Source organism: Pectinophora gossypiella, chromosome 20 (genome assembly GCF_024362695.1).
Source record: "Pectinophora gossypiella chromosome 20, ilPecGoss1.1, whole genome shotgun sequence".
Lineage (NCBI taxonomy): Eukaryota > Metazoa > Arthropoda > Insecta > Lepidoptera > Gelechiidae > Pectinophora > Pectinophora gossypiella.
In genome coordinates, this window is record NC_065423.1 from 12,767,875 (window position 1) to 12,789,173 (window position 21,299).

The window sequence follows — 21,299 nt, forward strand, 5'->3', positions numbered from 1 at the left end:
TTACCGTCTAGTGCGTAGCATCTCTACTTGGTCTGTGGTATAAATATATAAATATGCTCTTATAAAAGTAATTATAAAATATTAAAATAAACTGTTTCAAATGTGTAAATTTAATTACCTACTGAAATGACTGGACTTTCATTTTATTTTGTATTATATTATATGGCCAGGTTTCAAGACTTAACCCATGTCGGGTGATGGTTTATTAACCAATCTATTATCACATAACCAATCCTTACAAAATCCTTATTAGTCTTGTAAAAATAATATAGAATATTTTCAGTTGCTTGTCTTCGCTGCACTGGCATATTGTAAAAATAGACAGCGAAATTGTGTTATTCCTGACTTTGGGTCATATGGACTGGGCAATTATGATTTTGGGTTCTTTCTGACAAAAAGAGTCTAGTATGAGGGAATGGTTTGTTAACCAATCCATTATCTACATAACCAATCCTTGTTAATCTACCGGTCAATTTATACAAAAATGTAGAATATCTTCAATTGCCTGTCTTCTCGGGTATTTTCCTGGCTTACGGATTGGGCAACCATATCTGACTTAAGATTTGTATCAAAAATTGTCTTATAACAAATGGTTCTAATTTAATTACCCCACAAAGGATTGTGCACGGGACTGAGTTTATGTATTATTGTAAACGTGAACAGCTGGTAAGCATGGCTCCTGTCCACAAACTTTAAGTCCTGACAAACATTTTGATAAAACAACTTTCAAACCTCCAGACTTTTTTTTATAAACTGTTTATTAGCTTTGGTTTATTAGGATATACTAACATACTGTGATAAAAGTTAACGGCTCTTCGTTTGTTCGTACATTTATTTAAACGTATAAAAATAGAATAAAAAACAAACGAGGTTACCAACAAGCCTGTTTGACACCGTTTCTCTCGCTATATCTTAATAGAGTACATTCCTACTGCGTGTAAACGTAGCACAACCACAAATAATAGATTGATCAATTAACCAATAGGCGACGAGCGCGATCGACCAATAGGAGGAAGTGTACACGGAATATTTGGATGGGCTTTATCACCTTGTGTCGCTTTTGTCCAAGGTGTTAATTCGCAGCCACGGAATGTACGCGATGATAATCCGTGTACATATGGTCACGGAATATTTGGATGTACATTACTCGGTTGGGCTTTATCATGGTCGTGCATTACAGTTTCCCGTATTTTTAATAGTTCTCTATTTGTGCTGCGATTTCTTTACGGTTTATAGAATATATTAACGTGTAGTATTATTTTTCTTGTTGAAAATGGTAGCTAATAATATTTTTGAACGTATATCAGTGTGTTTAGAATATTATTTATTGCAAATTGTGTAAAAATCGTTCGTATATGTACCGGTCTTACAACCTTCTGTTGTTATTTAAATTGGGTTTAATTTTAAAATATTTACTATGAATAAGATTTATAAGCCTGGCGAATGTGTAAAGGTAAGAAATCTATAATGAATAACGCACCTTTTGACTTATAAACCTTTGTTTAAAGCCTTTGCTACATAAAAAAAAATATTCTTATTTAAGCAATTTTAAAAACGAAGCAGCTTTTTTTTGGCGCATATAAAGGATAGACTAAGATATATAAGACCACGCTGCCTAAGAAGCAGCTTCTCAATTAACTGTATTTTTTTTAAATTAAACTTTTTAGGTTTAGATCTGCTTTTATTTAGTAATCTGCTGTATGACTTAAGAAATTACTCAATCACTTTTTTTATGAAATCCACAGTATATACATGTAGAACTGCACCCAGTATTAGCAGACGCCTGGTACTGTGCAGACATACGGCGGGAGGTGACTGCTGTGGGGGCTCATGTGGACACGGCTCCTGATATCTGTGACCCTGCACTCGTGCTGTGGTCCCGAAGGATCCCTGCTGCACTTGATACTGAGAGCTCACAGGTTTGAAGAAGTTTTATTTTAACGTTTAATAGAAGAGGTAGCGTGAAAAATTTGATGAAGTTATTTCTGTGTAGGGGCTATTGTGTATCTATAATATATTATATACTTTTATAATTATGAGTATTATGTGTAATTTTTTTTCAAATACAATAAAACACCTGAGCAAAGGTGGAATATTTGATATCTTTTTAACTACCTACTAACTTGTGTATGTGTGTGTGTTTTTGCTTTTTATGATATTTTTTTTTCTGTAGCCTAATTAATGTCCCACTTCTGGGCAAAGGCCATGGGGCATTATATGATATACATTTTTTTAAATGCCTACTCTTTGCTCATTTTATGATATTGTATCCTTTGCTTATTTGATTATGACCCTTTCTGTATGCATCTCTGTCATAAATATTCATTTTCAGCTGCAATTAGCTCCCACAAAGGAGACCTGTGACAGGGCCCTGTACGTACAATGTGCAGAGTCCGTGGCAGAGTTGGTGGCAAGCAGGGGCCTCGCAACACATGTGTGCTCAGTAAGGGACATTGTGGGCTGTGCTGTCACACTCGTTGTGTTTGGTGTCAAAGATTACTTCAAGTAAGTTCATCAAAAATATATTATGACACTTAGTGACTTGCTATAAACAAATAGACCACATTTGCTAAGGAGTTTTCCTAAAAAAACTGTCTGTTGTAAGTTGTACAGGGTGTTAGTAAATTTGTAACAAAAACTTTGAAGGATGATTCAGGCCATGATTCTGAGTTGATACAAAGTGGAATTTTCCGTCGCAAAACTATGGAACGAAAAATATTTAAAAAATACACAAAAATGTTCATGATCGATAGCAAAAGTATAGAATTGAAAATACTTTAAAAAAAACATGAATTTTGCGATGGTAAATTCCACTTGATATCAACTCAGAATCATGGTCTGAATCATCCCCCTCAGTATTCGTTACGGTGTCACTAACACCCAAATTAAGATGTTATGGCTGTCCAAATAAAGTGCAATATTGGTGGTACAGTGTTGTTACACGCCATCACTTGTGATAAGATGCACTGCGGACACTTTTTTACATAGATTGGTTGTCTATTTGTTATATGAGGTAATTTTTAAATGAATTTGTTTTTCTTTCTTTTTTACATTTGGCTATCTATTTTGGAATTATAATTAAAAATATTAATGTTTTATGCTTGTCAACAACCTTAGGTCAATGTTTATAAGTAAGAATGAACAAATCATTGTTAAACTCTACATCAGTGGTTCTCAAAGTTGTCTGGGTCATGATCCATCTAATACAAGTTTAGAAACTCGGGACCCACCTCCAGGATTTTTAACCAACAAGGTTTTAAATAATAAATATAGCTTCTTTATAGATCCACAGGTCGCAAAACACAAAACAGTAACAGGAATGTAATGACGGACGTTAAACTAGAAATGGCGATTACAGGTAAAGATTATAACTATCTGTCTCCTTCTTGATTACTACTATTTACTACTTACTTTTATGATACTATTTAATTCCCTAAGCACTCACCCGAGTGCTATAAATAAGAAAAACACTTTTATAAAATAGGGTAGTTTCAACTAGACAAATCAGTTATTTTTTACTAAACGTGAAAACACGAAATTACTATGGAATTTGTATGAAAAAGCAACCTGTGACGTCATAGAAAAACGTGACAAAATTTCGCACTTATTATTACATTTTTCTTTATTCAAATTCATAAATAAGTTAAGTAGAAAAAAGGAAAACGTTTTCTGTCACCTTTAGATCTGTCTTTGTTTAGTAATCAGAATTACATTAATTTATCTTTGGCATAGGAAACTATGAAACTACCCAAATATATTAATAAAAGTGTCTGGTTTTAAATTTATTCTTCGAGCTAATTATTACTATTATTAATAGCCCTCGATGTCCTACTGCAGGGCAAAGGCCTCTCTTCCCTTCTTCCACTTCTCCCTGTCCCTAGCTTGTTCGTGCCACCGTTTCAAAAAGCGGTCTAACTCGTCGCGCCATCAGTTACTTAATAACATGATTTAAAATCAAATATCCTTTATTGCACACACAAAACACAAACATTTAGCAACAGTACAGTCATGACTGTCATGAGCAATATAATGTACCCACTTTAGGACTCTGTCGCACTAACATATTTGACATTTAGTGAGACTTACAGTTCAATTTGTCAAAAAAGTTAATGTGACATGGTACCAAAGTGTATACATATTAATGCTCGTGACCGTACAAGAGCGGCCTTATTGCTCTGAAGCAATTTCTTCCAGGCAACCACTATCAGGAATCGGCCATAAAAAACTTGGATGCAGCATGGTGCAACAACCACGGATTTAACAGATATGCAGTTGTTAAAAAAACTTTAAAAAAATAATGTCTGTGGAGCATATTATTTTGTATACTCTTTTTGTAATGTGTATTGTACTCATTGTTGGAGAACCAAATAAATTAATAAAATAAAAAGGCCACTTGCCCACTAAACCATTCCAAACCGATTCCCAGGACCGAATTAAAAAAAATAATGATTATTTTCCAGATCTCCTAGTGAGTGCTGGGTGTGACGCCGTGATAGTAAATACACCTAACGAGTTGGCGCTTCTGGTGGTGCAGTTCACTAAAGCTATAGCTGAATCTCCCTACAAGTATGTATACTAACATAAAAACGTAAACAGCCTATATACGTCCCACCGCTGGGCACAGGCCTCCCCTCAATCAACCAGAGGGGGTATGGAGCATACTCCACCACGCTGCTCCAATGCGGGTTGGTGGAGGTGTTTTTACGGCTAATAGCCGGGACCAACGGCTTAACGTGCCCTACGAAGCACGGAACACACATCAACATACATCATCATAAATTTAAGAGCCATGCTCTTGTCAGTGTAGCATTCTGCATTCTCTATCAAAAGCCACTTTAACTTATTCCAAATACTCAATTAACTTATTTCAACTCTTATTGCTGTTTTCTTATTATTTTTCTCATATTTGGAAATGGATTCTGGTAGGGCTATAGCTAGAACATCACCGATTGAGAAATTGGTCGGTGTACTGCGGAACGGAAGGCGATTGGGGCTACCACCGTTCTACACGCCCTATCTATGGAGTAATGAAGGCGGTTACTCCACCGACAAGAGCGCAGCTCTTAAATAAAGAGAGAGATATTTAATACAAAAGTTCAGAAGAATTTTAAATTAGGAAATTTAGAACTTAATTGCTTCAAAGCTATCTATATATCTAGGCCTCTCCTTTTTCAACGGAGATGTTCTGGAGTAATTTCCACCCAAACTTACAGATTTGTTCACAAGCAAGCTATAATGTTACATAGCTATAAATTATACCTTATAGTAAACGATGTTTGTATTTTTAGGAAAGCTAAGCGTGAATGTGACGAACAAGCGGAGTTTTACATGAGAGGCGTGAACAAGCAGTGTGTGGCGATTGATAAAAATGGCAAGTTTCAGATTAAGATTAAGTTTTTATTATGTTTTATTCTGCTTTTTATTACATATTTAATTGTTATTTCTCCAGGGAATGGTAAGAGTAGACTATGGCAGCAAATGGTGGCAATTTTACCGCAGTCCAGCTTAGAAACATCGCGAGCTATCTGTGCACAATACAAAACTCCCAAGATGCTTTACGAGGTATGTGTTTCAAACTTGGCATAATAATGCGTGCCTTTGCTTATTTTCCCCAGCATTTAAAAATGTACCAGTGTTGCTAGTACGATTAAAATAAAAACAGTAGTAGAAATTGAAGTTGAAATAAAATGTATTTTCAGGCTTTGCAAACTCAACATGCTGTTAATGAAATAGCAGATATTGGTGTGGCACGGGCGGGAGTTCCTGATGCAAGATCACGAAGAGTTGGCCCGGAATTCGCAAGAAGACTTCAAATATTATTTTCTGCTGAGGATGGAGATGTTTTAGTTGAATAAGTGAAATGTGATTATAAAGTTATTTTTAGGTATTAAAAGTTTTTTGTTCATTCACCCATTTGAGTATCAATAGGAGTGTAGAATACGACGTTAGACGTGCGTTTTGTCTACACACTATACTAACACTAATTTTCTTCCGTATTTTGATGATAAGTCTTTACTCAAATGCTACAAAAATGTACCTATCTTAGTATCTTCTTTTTGTACGTACTAGGTTAAAAGGTCGTAGACTTAAAAAACTACTAATCGTAAATTTAATATTCTTCAATTGTGGCAACACTGGTAAATAACTGTCACAAATGTCAACAAGAATATAACCTCACATTTTATGTAACAACACGGAAAGTTTCCAAAAAATATAAATAACGTTCTTCTATTTCATTTCTAAATTCGCTGCAGCATGACTGTGTATTTATCAAGAATTGCATTTACGACAATCAGAGCCACCGGCTCGAAGTGTTTTTCTGTGAAATCTTTATCGGAAACCGTATCGAAGAAAACTCTTCTTTTAACGGGGAATAATGACTTATTTTGCATTGCAAGACAGTATGTGGTTCGAGGTTATACTACAGATACGATACCGCCCCCAGCAGCGTTGGAAAATTCGAGTATTCCATTGAAGAAGAAGGCTGTACATAAGAGACCGGAGGTGGAGGATTTGACTAAGAAAGAGGGTCATTATTTGACTCTAGCCTACGCCACGGCGAATGCTTACGATTTGAAAGGTCTGAAGAACGCTTTGGTGCAACAGAAGTTGTATGAACCTGCAAAGTAAGCCCAATTTTTTTTATGATGCAACAATTTTTAATTTTACTTGCTTTTTACTTTAACTTCAACAAGTTGAAAACGTGATTAAAAATATAAGAATACCTTCTTGATCAATTTCTTCCTCACATTTAGCACTTTTTGAAGTGATATGAGTTTTTTATTGTGAATGTGGCATTCTCGGGAATGTTCCCATCCTAAGAACATTCCCGGCAGAAAAAGGCTCAAAAGTTATGGAAAGAGAGCTTCAATACCTAGTCTTTAGGCAGATAGAATCAGAGTACAAGAAAGAGCAATTTGAAAAAAAAAACAAACACCTGATTTTCTTACTATTAAAAAGTATCAGGAATAATTCCACCATCACTGATTTTGAAGCTTGTAACAGATACTCTGTACTGTAGAATAGGCATCTACTGTTGTTTTAGTTCAAGAAGGATACTAATGGACTCTTTAACTGTAAGTACTGCTTTCAGACTGAAGGCCCAGGAGGTGGGTGACGTGGTGGTAGCTAATGCGGTGTACACAGTCGGGGATGAACCGAGGGAGATCATTTTCTTCAGGGAAGGGGCCGTCGTCTTCTGGAACTGCACTGAACTCGAGGCCAACAATGTACTCGATTTTGTTAAATTGTAAGTTTTTTTATTGTTGTCAGGGTTATAATGTTATTATACAGTCAAGAGCAATATCATGCACCCACTTTAGAACCCTGTCACACTAACATTTTTGACATTTAGTAAGGCTTGCAGTTTAATTTGTCAAAAAAGTTAAAATGACATGGTATTATAATGTTCATGACCTTACAATCCAAAGTATGTCTGTAACTTTGTTTTCTGACTTGTTCAATAGCCAACCCTATTAGGGGGTTTAGTTTATGAGTAAAAAGTAACAGTACCTATCTGAAAATTAGATTAATAGTAATATACCAAATGGTCTAAGTTTATTTCATAGCAAATTAGTTTGTCTTATCATTTCCATTTCTTCATTCAGTGATTAATTATTTCAAGTACCTAATACTCTCAGAAGACGCACTGAGGCGAGTCTGCGTTTTGCCAAAAAAAAAAATGTAGTGGGTTTTTAAAGCCATATTTGTCACTAATGTCATCTTATTTAGCCTATTCGATCCCACTGCAGGGCAAAGGCTTCCCCTTGATTTTTCCACTCCTCGCGACTTTGTGCGATTTCCGGCCAATCCTTCCGATAAGCATTGAGGTCGTCACACCATCTTTTACGCGCCCGCCCTGAGGTATCCAGTGAGTAACGACCCATGCCCATCCCTCCGGAAGCTAATGTCATAATGCAGCAAATGTAGTGTAAAAATAACTACAGTACAAAAAAAACTCATTTCCAGGTTTGAGCTGGAGAGTTACCCTAGAGATGTGGTGGAGAGAGAGAAGGAGATCATGTCATACGTCTACCAGCCTAATGCGTAAGTTGAAGTAAACTATTACATTGGTCTAACAGAATGCTTCGTGAAGAGTAGGTACTTGGTTCATCTAGCCTATAGAATACAGTTGTGAGCTCATTCATTTTCTGCTTGTTCTCCTCTCTTCTGTCGTGTGGGTTGTGAGTTGTGAGGTGATTGACCAACCTCATCAACCCAAGGATTACAAGTCTCAGGGTTAATATTGAGCCCCAAGGGCCCCTGACATGGCTCGTGTAGCAACTACATACTTACATCAAGTAAGTAGTAACTGGAACCAATGGTTTAACGTGCCTTCCGAAGCACGGATCATCTTACTTTCAGACAATCAGGTGATCATAATTAAAGCACATAATAACGGGTTCTTACCGCGTTTAAATGGGAATATGAGACTCCCGATATTTCGACACTGTTGCAAGTGCCATGATCACGGGATGACTGATGAGATTGGAGTGGAGTATCCCCATTTAAACGCGGTAAGAACCCGTTATTGTGTGCTTTAATTATGATAATAACCGCGTAAACTTAAAACAATCAGGTGATCAGCCTGTAATGTAACCAAACTAGGGACCACAAAGTGATTTTTGTGATATGTCCCCACCGGGATTCGTAACCCAGGATCTCCGGATCGTGAGCCCAACGCTCAACCATGTTACCACGGAGGTCGACGTGCTTGTGTCCACCAATCGCATGTCTGAGCACAAAAAAATATATAGTAAAATGTACTTGTTGAATGAAGCTGTTGTAGTTATAATTGCTTCATAGCAATAGGTCTGCCCATTTCTACTGTTGCCAAATTTTTGTATATTCTACTCTGAGCACCATCCCACTCGCGTCAGACAGAGTACTGTGGGGCGGAAGGCAAGAGGGAAACCACTGCCCTATTTTTCCCTAGAAAAGTAGCATGGTGAATGCTACACTGACAAGAGCGTGGCTCTTAAATTAGTGATGTTCTGTTACCCTTTTTAGGGTTCCATTGCCAAATGTTAGATTTAAGTCTTACATTTCAAATATGCTCATAAAATATATTTGATTTGACTTCTTCTTCTTCTAGTGCCTGTCCATTACTGGACGTTGGCCGTCAGCTTTGAGAACTCTTCTCTGTCAGAAGCAAGACGAAACAGCTGTTCTACGGTTGTAACGCCGGTCCATTCGCGGATGTTCCGCAGCCATGACTTCTTCCTCCTCCCTCGACGGCTTTTCCCTTCAATTTTGCCCTATTTTGACTAGACTTGAGATTTGACTAGTCTTTTGCTAAACTATTATCATTATTTTTTTCAGAAAGAAATGCAGTCTTCAGGAGTCTACATTTGTCTTAGTCCCAGATAGAGATAATTCATTAGAGAGGTATACATTCAGGTGAGTTGTTTGATTTATATTCATATTTATTTTGTTATTTAGCATATTCGAGTCCACTGCTGGGCAAAGGCCTCCTTTTTTGTTCCATTGCTTTCGACTTTGCGCGATCTCTGTCCAATCCCTCCGATAAGCATTGGGGTCGTCATACCATCTTTCACGCGGTCTGTCTCGACTTCTATGCCATATATCTATATTTACTAAAAAAAAAAATAGGTTTTGTAAACGGGGACGTCATTACACACAAGCGAGGGGGGTTATTGTGTTTTATTATGTATGGTTATAGTTTCGTTGAACCTCCGATTTGTATCCTTTTAAATAAAGAGTTGAACCCCCTTTTGGGGTTAGGCTAACACATCACTTTACACTAAAGAAAAGAAAAACAAGAGAAGAAGAAGGAGTGGGGGGGAAGGGGTAAAAAGTGTCTGAAAAACTTCTCGGGTTCAATTCTCTCGTAGACAGCTTAGTATGTGTAAGGGTGTGGTGTAATAGACAGTACGGTCACGAGCATTAATATGTATACACTTTGGTACCATGTCACATTAACTTTTTTGACAAATTGAACTGTAAGTCTCAAAGGCCCAAAGTCCTTTTAAAATCCAAATCCCATTGTTTAACTATTGTGTCTGGAAATCCGGGCCTTACGAGGATTTGTTAGTGCGACAAGAGTCCTAAAGTGGGGTACATTGTATTGGTCATGAGTGTACGTGTGCATGTGCGCCGCAGCCACGCCATGGCGCAGTCGGCGCGGCTGGGCGCGTGGGAGGCGCGGCTGGAGGCGCTGGCGGCCGCCGTGCGCGCGCACTCGGCCGGCATGGAGCGCGAGGGCGCCGCGCTCGTCGACAAGAAGGAGGTGCGCCTTGCGGCTCAGGCTGCGTTTCCATTGACGCGGAGATGAGCGGAGATGTGCAGAAATCGACCAATCACCGCGAGGGAGCCTCCGAATAGTAGTGGGGGGCAGCATTACGGGTCATTGCCCACTCAACAAACATCTATTTAATATAAGATAACGGACAGCCCATTTTATAGAGGCTGTCTGGATGCAGAAGAAACTGCCCCCCCATGTGATACTGGAATGCACGGGAGTGTCAGCACAACGGGTAAAAATCCTCAAAGGAATGGGGTCGCTCCGCGAAACCTGTGAAAACCCCAGGAGGCTTCTGAGCTTCTGGAAGGAGTTAGGTTGGCTTACGTAGTCAACAATTACATACATAATGGGCCATCTTAGAGTGTAAATGCGGAAAACAGAGCCCACTAAGTGTATTCGTTTTTCGCTCTTTCGAACGCTGTGATTGGTCAAATCCGCACATCTCCGCTCTTCTCCGCCTATCTCCGCCCATCTCCGCTTCAGTGGAAACCCGGCCTTACTGACGCACACGTATATGCACACAGAGTGTGTGACAGTGGCTGAGTACACGTTGTCAATTTAAAATCATCATCATTAACCTTAAGTCGGTGAGGCATTCTCCATTATTGCATTTTTTTAAGGTTCCGTACCCCAAAATGAATAACGGAACCCTTATAGGACCACTTTTTGTCCATCCTTCTGTCAAGACCTCTCTTCTCAGAAACATGTAGAGATACCAAGTTGAAATTAACATCATGCGTATAAAAAAGTAAAATATTAGATACAGACAGGTAATCAACAGAGCCGCAGCTCTATATTTAACACTTATGTCTACGGTCTCTAAAGCCTTCTAAATATCAAGCCTCTAAATCAATGCAATCCAAAGATACAGCTGCGAACATATACGTTATTCCGATTATAAACTTATTTGCAGTTGGTAAATTATTGACGACCTACGTCGATGTATAAACAATAGTTTTTCAACGGAACCCTCGGTGCGCAAATCAGACTCGCACTTGGCCGGCTGTTTTGAATTTCAAATCATCATCATCATCTTCCTAGCATTTTGCCGTTTCTCACAAGGTCCGTTTACCTAACCTGAAGATTTGACAGATCCGGTTTTTTAAAGAGCGACTGCCTGTCTGAACTTCCAACCGCGTAGAGAAAATCAGCTCAATACAGGTTAGGTCACATACCTCCGAAAATGCATTTCTCGGGAATGTAGGTTTCCTCACGATGTTTTCCTTCACCGCTGAGCACGTGATAATCATTTATCATCCTAACATGAATTCCAAAACAATTCGTCATTCATTGGTTTAGGCCTTAGGCCTGAGCTGGATTCGAACCTGCGACCTTAAAGTGAAGTGAACTTTTTTATTTCCCCAGGTGGTGAGAAAACTAGGCGAGTTGTTCTCGCTTCGTCACCGTTTGAATGTGGAGTCAGATATTCTAGATACTCCTGACTTCTACTGGGAAGAGGAGCGTTTAGAGCGGTTGTACTCCAACACTGTCGCATACTTCACCATACCACGGAGGACCAGGGTGAGCTTATCACCATTATAATTGATGGGTGCCAGTGGTTATAACTTATACTATTAAACACCTTTTAATAAAAAAAATGTCCTTACCAAGCCCCAATCTGTCAATTTCCCAGGTACTCAACGAGCGTCTGTCCCACTGCGTGGAACTCCTCGAACTCCTGTCCTCCTGGGCGGCAGACCGCCACCACGTTCGCCTGGAGTGGATGGTCATCGTCCTCATTTTAGCTGAAGTATGCTTCGAACTGCTGCACGTTTTCGAGAGGTATGCCGTTAAAGAGTAGCTAGACTGCCTACTGTGGATATTCTTCTGTCCACAGTAGAGTAATAATAGTGTAGTTAATGTGGATATTCTCATGTGGATATTCTCATTTGGATATTCTCCTGTGGATATAGATATGATTATGTGGATATTCCTGTGTAGATAAGGGTAAATCTATTCGATCGGTATACCTACTCTATGTTAAAACCATTTCAAATGTAAGTTTCATTTACGTATTTCACAAATCGATTTAAGTATAATTATATAATATGTCATAATATATACTATATTTATATTTGTACTACATACTTAGCTCAGAGGTCTAAACAGGCCACATTTCTACTAGTACCTATAAAAAATGTTGCCATTTTAGTATAAACAATGTATATGTTTTAATAATAAGTATCTACTTAATAATATACTTATGACAACTGTAACCAAATGCTTTTAAAGTAAGTAATGTATCTACGTATAACTAAGATAAACTTAAAAAGTAATGACACACTTATTGTGATTTTGGTATATTAATTTTAAAAAATAACTGTTTCTTTTGCGGGTTTTTTTATTGAGAATAATGGTGTTGATTCTGGCGGACAAAATGTAGTTTTATTTTAGTCTGGCAACTCTAGGAATAGTGCCGTCCTTTATTTACGATGAGTGCAAGACAGAGATGGAGCTAGTTTTGGAACTGTCAAAACGATTTTTTTTCCTTTTGCCCATTTGTGGGTCAGGCTAAGATCATAAGACCATGCTGCCAAGTCATCAGTACAACTGTCAAAATGAATAAAATTACGTTGGTAAAAGCAGGAAACAGCACCAATGTTCGTAAGAGGAAGAAGTTTTGCAGTGTTACTACAAAACACAAACTGAAAATAAACTAGGTTTGAAATAGTATTTCGCGCCACGAAAGAAGTCGGCGGATTTTAATGAAACTAACTTGACAAGTCATAATAATTGTATGCAGAATCTGCGACAGTAGCGCCACGACCTTCGGGACTTCTTTCGTATACGGATTATACTTTAAACATAGTTTATCTTTTAGACTTTGTTTTGTAGTAACACTTAATATTTAAGCGAAATTAAGAATTTGCCTGTAGCTTCAATTGTGATAGCATTATTTAAGTAATGTAAATTATATTTAGAAGTAGATCATGTATATTTCAAAGTATATACGCTTGTTGATTGATTGTTTCGTACTTTATAAATAAATCAGTTATTTCGGTATTTTTTTTACTTAATTAGTACAGCTCGGTGGCGCAGCGGTAAACGCGCCCGGTCTGCAACTTTCCACTTTTACAGTTTTACAGTTTAGCAACTTTCGCAAAGGCCGGTCATAGAATGGGTGACCACAGAAAAAAAAGTTTTCGTCTCGAGCTCCTCCGTGCTTCGGAAGGCACGTTAAGCCGTTGGTCCCGGCTGCATTAGCAGTCGTTAATAACCATCAATCCGCACTGGGCCCGCGTGGTGGTTTAAGGCCCGATCTCCCTATCCATCCATAGGGAAGGCCCGTGCCCCAGCAGTGGGGACGTTAATGGGCTGATGATGATGATGAGTACAGGTAGCTACATCTGGGGGGTTAAAAAGGCCACGTCGAAGTAATTCATCTAAAAAAGCAATATTTAAATTTGACATTTAAGCGTGCAATGCAAACAACTGTCAAATAGCAATATTGCTTTTTAGATGTATTGTTTTGATGTGGCCTTTTTAACCACCCTGTACCCTGGACTTTATCTACCTTATTACAAAACTATTACTAAATATAACAGTGTTGCTTTCAGTACACACTATCTAAGTTTATTTCAAGTTATACCTGTCATTTTCTTATCCGCCGAAAAGGAAAAGGACGGGTAATCGACAGGTATAAAAATTATGGAACACACGTCAATTTTAGGCCTAGAAAATTTCATATTGGCCAATAACCCTACAAAATTAAGTTGACAGTACACGTCAAAAAGCAAACGCATTGCATATGAGCGAGATGTCCATTTTATTGGCACGGGTTACTCTTTTTATTTTACAATTTACAGTTGTCAATCATCCGTCCCTTGCGTTTTCGGCGAATAAGAAAGTGACGGGTATAACTTGAAATTAGGAGGTGTATGCAGGAATTGGGGCCATTACCAGGTTTAAAATATAGTCCGCGCCTAGAATGAAGTTGCGGCGCTAGTGTAGCAGATTCTTCATGGAACTGTAATGATTTACCGATTAGTACATTAATTCATTCAAATATTTTTCCTCTCAGACGACGCTCTGAGCCGCGGTTCGCGCCCAACTGGGCACCCTCAGGCCTGTTGTCTTAAACGTTGTACCGGGTGAGAGCCTTCAACGCTCCCCATTTGTCCGGACAAGTAGTTAATGCCATCTGCGGCAAATCTACAATAAGTCACGTCAAAAAAAAAAACCGATTAGTACCATTAAAATGCTTGGACTTCCCTCTTGCCGCGGACTATATTTTTTATTTCTTTAGCCTTCGTTTTGTTATAAGGCGATAATACTACTAAACCCACATCAAAATAATGTAATAATGGGACCCAGCATACTCTCTGACTAATATAATAAGTCATGACCCCTTCCTGCCAATATAAAGAAAATTTATCGCTAACCTTAGTCTACTGAGTATGTCAGTTTATCGCGTTACGCGCGATATACGAACATTACGCTACGGAGCGAGTCTGGTGTCCGTCTATCTGTAACACTGTGTAGTACTGTGCAAGTGTCTTTCCCATCATGATTGGTTACATAAACCACATGTGAGCACATGAACATCCGAGTTGATAACCCATTGACCTCGTATATAAACAAATAGACTACAAATCTCTGTAAAAATAGTGTCTGTGGCGCGTAGCGACCACGCCGGCGTGGTCGATTTCCTTCAATCAGCGCTTATCGCTATCGACCTACTAGGGTCCACTAATTCTTTCAAATAATCTTCCTCTCAGACGACGCCCTGAGCCGAGGTTCGCGCCCAACTGGGCACCCTCAGGCCTGTTGTCTTAAATGTTGTACCGGATGAGAGCCTTCAGCGCCCCCTATTTGTCCGGCCAAGTAGTTAATGCCATCTGCGGCAAATATAAAAAAAGGCGCATCTTGTCACTAAGCGACGGCGTGTAAACATCGAATTTAGTCGCAATGGACGTAATGTCACTGTACAACCGATATTGTTCTTTATTTTAACAACCATAACATCTTAATTTGAGGGATGGAATTTATTTTAATTAAACACGTTTCGGGTGCTTTTTTAGAAATAAGAAATCCTTAGCGATTGTGAGTCTATTTCTTTATAGTATGTCAGTGCTATAACCCCACTGACCTTTTTCTCACCATTCCCGTAGGCTGGCTATGATCCCGGACCTCAAGGGCGTGATCCGTAACATCAGAAAGATGTGGCTCATCAACAAGGTCCACCTACTCTGGATCGACGTGCCGGACAGAATTAAACAAATCACTAGCAAATGGTTCTAAATTTAAATATAGTGTTGTTACAACGAAAGTTTTTTTTTTGATTTGGTCAATGTTTTTGGCCTGGTACAGACGAAACTGATCGATTGGTTATATTTTGGATGCGAACGGCCGCCGCGTGTTAATGCAGAAGTGTTCGATCTCGGCTCGGGTTCGATACCACTGTATTCGACTTTATGAGGATCATATTATATAGTTGATATCACATGGTTTTGCACTGGGACCGCTTATCTAACTTGAAGACAGGTCCAGTTTTATACGGTTTTTTTTACCTTCTAACCTACGAAGGGAAAACCAGCCCAATACAGGTCACATACACTTCGAAACGCATTTTTCGGGTATGTGGGTTTCGTCACGATGTTTTCCTTCACCACTGAGCACGTGATAATCATTTGTGATCTAGATATAAATTCTAAAAACAATATCGAAAACCATTGGTTTAGGCCCGTGAGAGTGAGAGTCAAGCGATCTTCCAACTGACCTACCACGGCTCCAATAAAAAGAATATGAATTAAAATATTATATAAGGTCTATGAAGCTTTTTTTCATTATAAGTAAGGGCACATATGACAGTAATTTCTTTTTAGGTACTCACTAACTATGACATTACTTGATCAGTTCGTCTGTACCTGGTTTAAAGTGCCAGAATTCCGTTTTTTAAATTATGGACTGTTTTTTTTAAAATTATAATTAATTACTTTTATACACACATGATTCCCTTGTAGTTGAATAACCACGTATATTTGCATTTCTTATTTCGTCCGCTAAAAACGGAATTCTGTGCAGGGGTTTCTATGGCGAGCGAATACGAGGTCTGCTCCAGAGAAAGCGGAGGCTACCGAAGTTTACCCAAGAAGTTGAAGAAAGCATGTTGCAAGATGTGGCTGCCCATGATTGAAATCCATTCCTCTCCATATTTTAAGAGCCTGGCAGAGTTAGAAGAGCAATCGTGAAAACGCTTAATACGTTAATTGCATTCATTTCTTGCTAGGCGCTTGGTATGGTTTTTTTTTTACTATTGATTGTTTACTTATTTGTGTAAGTGTTATATATTATTTTTTATAATATATAAATACTTACATATATTTGAGATTAATGATCATTGTAATTCCATATAATATCAGTGATATAAGACGTAGTCATTGCGGTCCTGTGGTACAAACTTGATTCTCAATCAGAGAGCGCCGGTTGTAACTCGCATAGCAATATTGCTATTTGACATTTGTCGATATTGCGCAGTTACTTTTATATGTGCAAATGTCAAATTGCAATATTGTCTTTTAGATGAATTGTTTTAACCTGGTCTTTTTAGCTCTGCAGGTCCTCAGGAGAACCGGTGTACCTCGTTGCCATCATGTGAGATTAATTTCGAACGCAAACTTAATTATTAAAAAAGAAAAAACAGTTTAACGGTAGGTCTAGGCCCAGCAGTGGGACGTATATAGGAAGTTTATGTATGTTAACGGTAGGTAGGTAGTTACTTTAAAAATAGAATGGCAGACAATATTAGTGCTCCGTAACAATTTTAAACCAATTCTGAATAAAAACGGACAATGGAACCGCACCAATCGCAACTTTAAAAAACACACAAATCTTCAGTGAGTTACGCCAGCGACTCCTGCTTTTTAACTACTTCCATAAAAGAAGTGATACTTACAAACAAACATTAAATCAAGTACTAGTAAGACAGTGGAATGAAACAAGTAAATATTTATGTAAGTACCATTCATCGATAAGATCTCGTTTATACAGGATGTTCCGTAAATAATGGACCAATTTTAAGGAGATAGCTTACCTATATGTATGATTAAAGTGCCACCGAAACGAACACTAAATGGGATGATTCAGACCATGATTCCGAGTTAATATCAAGTGGAATTTTCCGTCGCAAAATTCATACAGTATATATTAGTGTTTTTTAAATTATTTTCCGTTCCATACTTTTGCGACGGAAAAGTCCACTTGATATCAACTCAGAATCATGGCCTGAATCATCCCTCAAACTTTTCGTTGCGATGTCACTAACACCTGTATATACCCATTTCACGTAGCACATCAGAACTTGTCATTTGCAAGATGAGACAGGTATATATTTTCGTACGCGAGTTGAAGATTCAAAACTAACCGTAGAGGCGGTCAATCAGGTGTGGTCTGCGATTTCCCTAGTGAAGTGACTAGATCGACCCACTAGTGTCGTTTAATTATTTCAAATTTTCTTCCTCTCAGACGATGCCCTGAGCCCAGGTTCGCGCCCAACTGGGTACCTTAAAGCCTGTTGTCTTAAATTTTGTACCGGGTGAGAGCCCTCAGCGCTCCCCATTTGTCCGGCCAAGTAGTTAATGTCATCTGCGGAAAATCTACAATAAGTCACGTAAAAAAAAGCTATTCAAAAATAAGGCTCCGGATCGGCCTGTTACCGCCTGTGTCTGTATTAAGTTTAAAGGCAAAATTTTTATCGAGGCGTCGGCCGCTTTGCCGATACGTATCTTTGAGGCGTAACTACTTTTAATTAACATTCGACAAATAAGAAAAAGTGTTTTAAGTGACAGAGATGGTAGCCAAGTTGATTGTCCGCTGCCAACGATCAATAAAGACGAGTAAGATACGGCACAGTGTGATTAACTCAGTGTTGTAACAGAAAGCTCGGTGAGGTGTGGGTACTTAGTTCATCTTGATGGATGTACCTCTGACTACTCCATCAGGACCCCGATACTGACCCGGCGTGGTCGACGTTTTACCTCAATCAGCGCTTATCGCTATCGACCCACTACGGTCGATTGAATATTTCAAATATTTTTTCTCTCAGACGACGACCTGAGCCGAGGTTCGCGCCCTACTGGGCACCCTCAGGCCTGTTGTCTTAAACTTTGTACCGGGTGAGAGCCTTTAGCGCTCCCCATTTGTCCGGCCAAGTAGTTAATGCCATCTGCGGCAAATCTACAATAACTCACGTCAAAAAAAAATTACCGGGACCAGCGGCTTAACGTGCTTTCCGAGACACGGATCATCTTACTTTCGGACAATCAGGTGATCAGCCTGTAATGTCCTAACTAAACTAAGGATCACAAAGTGATTTTTGTGATATCTCCCCACCGGAATTCGAACCTGGGGCCTCCGGATCGTGAGTCCAACGCTCAACCACTGAACCACAGAGGCCAAAACCAATACGTGCCGAAACCATCAACAATAACAATAGTTGTTAGGTTGTCACGTCTATAGCTCGTGTCCGTCGTGTCGTGTGACACGTTACACTGTCGCGTGGCGTGTTGCAGCGTCGTGTGGCGTGTCATTGCATCGTGTCCCGTCGCCGGATGTGTCCCGACGTCGTGAAATGGGTGTGAATAGCTGTCAATGTTTAATAGTGCTGTGAAGTTGTCTTGTTTATTTGTAAAGGTGTAGGCACTATGCACTAGTTAGTTTCTATTGAATCTATGGCACAAAAATCGATTTAATCATTCTGTTCTTGTGTGGGTTGTGAGGTGGAAAACCAACCTCATCAACCCTGGTGTCAGGGTTACTATTGAGCCGCCAAAGGCCCCTGACATGACACGACGCAACACTTACATTAGTAAGTAGTAACCGGGACCAACGGCTTAACGTGCCTTCCGAAGCACGGACTATTTAATCATTAATAAGTAATCGATAGTGTGATAGTGTATCGGTAGTCCTGGAAAGAGTTGAAGAAAAGAGAACCATAATGAAGACTATAGAGACCGGAGAGGAAATATGATTGGCCACCTGATACGACACGATTCATTTATAACAAACATCATAGAAGGAAAAATTTAAGGGAAGAGTGGAAGGGGCAGACCTAGGAGAACATTTATGAAACAAATAAAAGAGAAGGTGCAGGTCGTGTCGTATCAGGAGGTGAAGGATTTGGCGGGAAGAAGAGAGATTTACCTTTGTTTTAACTTCTAACCATTAAGTAAGCTAAGCACGTGGCCATTTAAGCCAAAATCGGTGTCAAATCAAATACTAACCCCTCGCTTGTCGCGTCAAAGATGACCCGATCCATTCCACTCCATTTAACCCTTCAACGGGTTTAGGGTCCCCAGTTAAGGGACGCGATGCTCTAACCGAGATATAAAGAAAAATTGTAATACTTAGGGTATTATAATGCTAATCTAGAATTAGTAGCAAGTGATTTTTTTTACATTTATTTATGAATTATGTAAAATATTTTCTTTTATTGTCGAGTACGACGTTTGACCGTTATTATTAGTGAAGTCATGGACAGTAATTCCACAGAAACTTTCGTTTTGACGTTTGGTAAAAAGTATCTGGGTTGTCAAGGAGCCTATTATCTTTGACGAAGATTGTTTCTATGATTGTATTTGTGACGATTGATTGACGAGTCATAAAGTGGTCATAAAACTGCTATAATTGACTTATGGGAATGAGATTTTGTTGAATTAATTTAAAAATGATCATTTTTGTGTCCTAAAATGTCGGACTTATATTAATACGTTTTTCTTGATTAAAATTCGTAAATAAGTTAAATAGAAAAAAACATAATACAAATACGGGTTTTTTGTCTTGGCCATCGCACTCCATAACACGAACCCCTCGAATAATAAAGATTTTTAATGTAAAGAACCCTGGTTATGGTAATTCATCACACGTTTGACCAATATATTTACTCAAGTGTGATGATGTCAAACACAGGTGTAGGGTGTTGGTTTCGGACTTTGTAAACGGGAGCTTTAAAATCGGGTTTGCGGCATAATATTTTTGCTAGAACGCTTGCCTTTCAATTTGAGGTCGCAGGTTCTAATCCAGCACACGCCTAAACCAATGATTGTCGAAGTTGTTTCCGAATTCATGTTTGGATCATAAATGATTATCACGTGCCCAGCGGTGAAGGAAAACATCGTGAGGAAACCCACATTCCCGAGAAATGCATTCGGAGGTATGTAACCTTAGCTGTATTGGGCTGGTTATAGGTTCGCGGGTTGGAAGGTCAGACAGGCAGTCGCTTCTGTAAAAAACCGGACCTGTCAAATCTTCAGGTTAGGTAATCGGTTCCTGTGAAAAACGGGATGAATTTGGTACGGCTACGCTTAAATATCCCAGACACCACACGATAGAAGAAGAAACTGAAAGGTACTTATTTTAAATGGAAATGGAGTGCAGTATCCACTAATACAGTTGGCTCGATCATTATAGACGGCGATACGGCTCACCATTCCAGACCTCTGGTACATAGTTGGCAAGGAGTGGGTTTATATACTTTACACCTCAGACAAATAGAGTCAGAGTAAGCAGAAGCCTACCCCTTCAGGGATGCAGCGTGATGCTGTCATGTGTGCTAAGTGTCAATGTAATTGGCATTCTCAATTTCCACTCAAACAGCATAAAATAATACAACAAATCTATCAAAGGCCCTTTCAATAATAAATCCTTTGAACATTAGAAGTAGCCTTTCAAATCCGTTTGTAATTCTATCAGATACAAAGAACCTCTCGTAATCATGAGTGTACAAATTCCTCCATTTAAAAACCGAAGCTATAAAACGCACACCGACCACTTTACAACCCAAACAGCCCTTTAAAGATAACCTCAAAAGTGAGGGTTGCCAAAATCTCCCGAAAGAATTTTCCCCTTTGCGCTTTTGCGCGTGCCCGCTCGAATTCGCGCCACTACGCATGCGCGAATTTACTCGAATTCGTCAGTCAGCTGAGAACACGCCGGGTGGTCTATAGCGTTTCTAGATTCTTTGACGTTTTAAAGGTTAAATAAATCGTGATAATAGAAAACTGGCTTTATTTGTAAATAGTAAACATTTATTTTCTTT

General features: G+C 38.9%; 2 protein-coding genes across 3 annotated transcripts; both read left to right on the forward strand.

The window, feature by feature from the left end:
• The first annotated feature begins 1,230 nt into the window (after positions 1-1,230).
• On the forward strand, positions 1,231-5,909 carry LOC126376290 (crossover junction endonuclease EME1). Its single transcript, XM_050023609.1, has 8 exons — positions 1,231-1,453; positions 1,746-1,919; positions 2,333-2,505; positions 3,285-3,358; positions 4,461-4,566; positions 5,289-5,371; positions 5,450-5,562; positions 5,700-5,909. The coding sequence occupies exons 1-8, from the start codon at positions 1,418-1,420 to the stop codon at positions 5,853-5,855; spliced, it is 915 nt and encodes a 304-aa protein (XP_049879566.1). The 5' UTR covers positions 1,231-1,417; the 3' UTR covers positions 5,856-5,909.
• A 224-nt stretch (positions 5,910-6,133) lies between these two features.
• Positions 6,134-13,267, forward strand: LOC126376269 (required for meiotic nuclear division protein 1 homolog). Of its 2 annotated transcripts, none has more exons than XM_050023575.1 (7): positions 6,134-6,626; positions 7,082-7,249; positions 7,969-8,046; positions 9,322-9,399; positions 10,123-10,249; positions 11,630-11,785; positions 11,898-13,267. In XM_050023575.1, exons 1-7 carry the CDS (start codon positions 6,256-6,258, stop codon positions 12,063-12,065), a joined length of 1,146 nt encoding a protein of 381 aa, XP_049879532.1. In that variant the 5' UTR covers positions 6,134-6,255; the 3' UTR covers positions 12,066-13,267. The 2 variants fall into 2 exon arrangements, with proteins under 2 accessions (XP_049879532.1, XP_049879533.1); XM_050023576.1 differs by having other exon boundaries at positions 6,135-6,626; positions 7,094-7,249.
• Positions 13,268-21,299: the final 8,032 nt, after the last annotated feature.

Coding starts and splice junctions, on each gene's coding strand:
- LOC126376290 (XM_050023609.1), top strand. CDS start 1,418: ATGAATAAGATTTATAAGCCTGGCGAATGTGTAAAG. Junction 1,920..2,332: donor TTGATACTGAGAGCTCACAG/GTTTGAAGAAGT, acceptor ATTCATTTTCAG/CTGCAATTAGCTCCCACAAA. Junction 5,563..5,699: donor CTCCCAAGATGCTTTACGAG/GTATGTGTTTCA, acceptor ATGTATTTTCAG/GCTTTGCAAACTCAACATGC.
- LOC126376269 (XM_050023575.1), top strand. CDS start 6,256: ATGACTGTGTATTTATCAAGAATTGCATTTACGACAATCAGAGCCACC. Junction 8,047..9,321: donor TACGTCTACCAGCCTAATGC/GTAAGTTGAAGT, acceptor TATTTTTTTCAG/AAAGAAATGCAGTCTTCAGG. Junction 9,400..10,122: donor TTAGAGAGGTATACATTCAG/GTGAGTTGTTTG, acceptor TGTGCGCCGCAG/CCACGCCATGGCGCAGTCGG.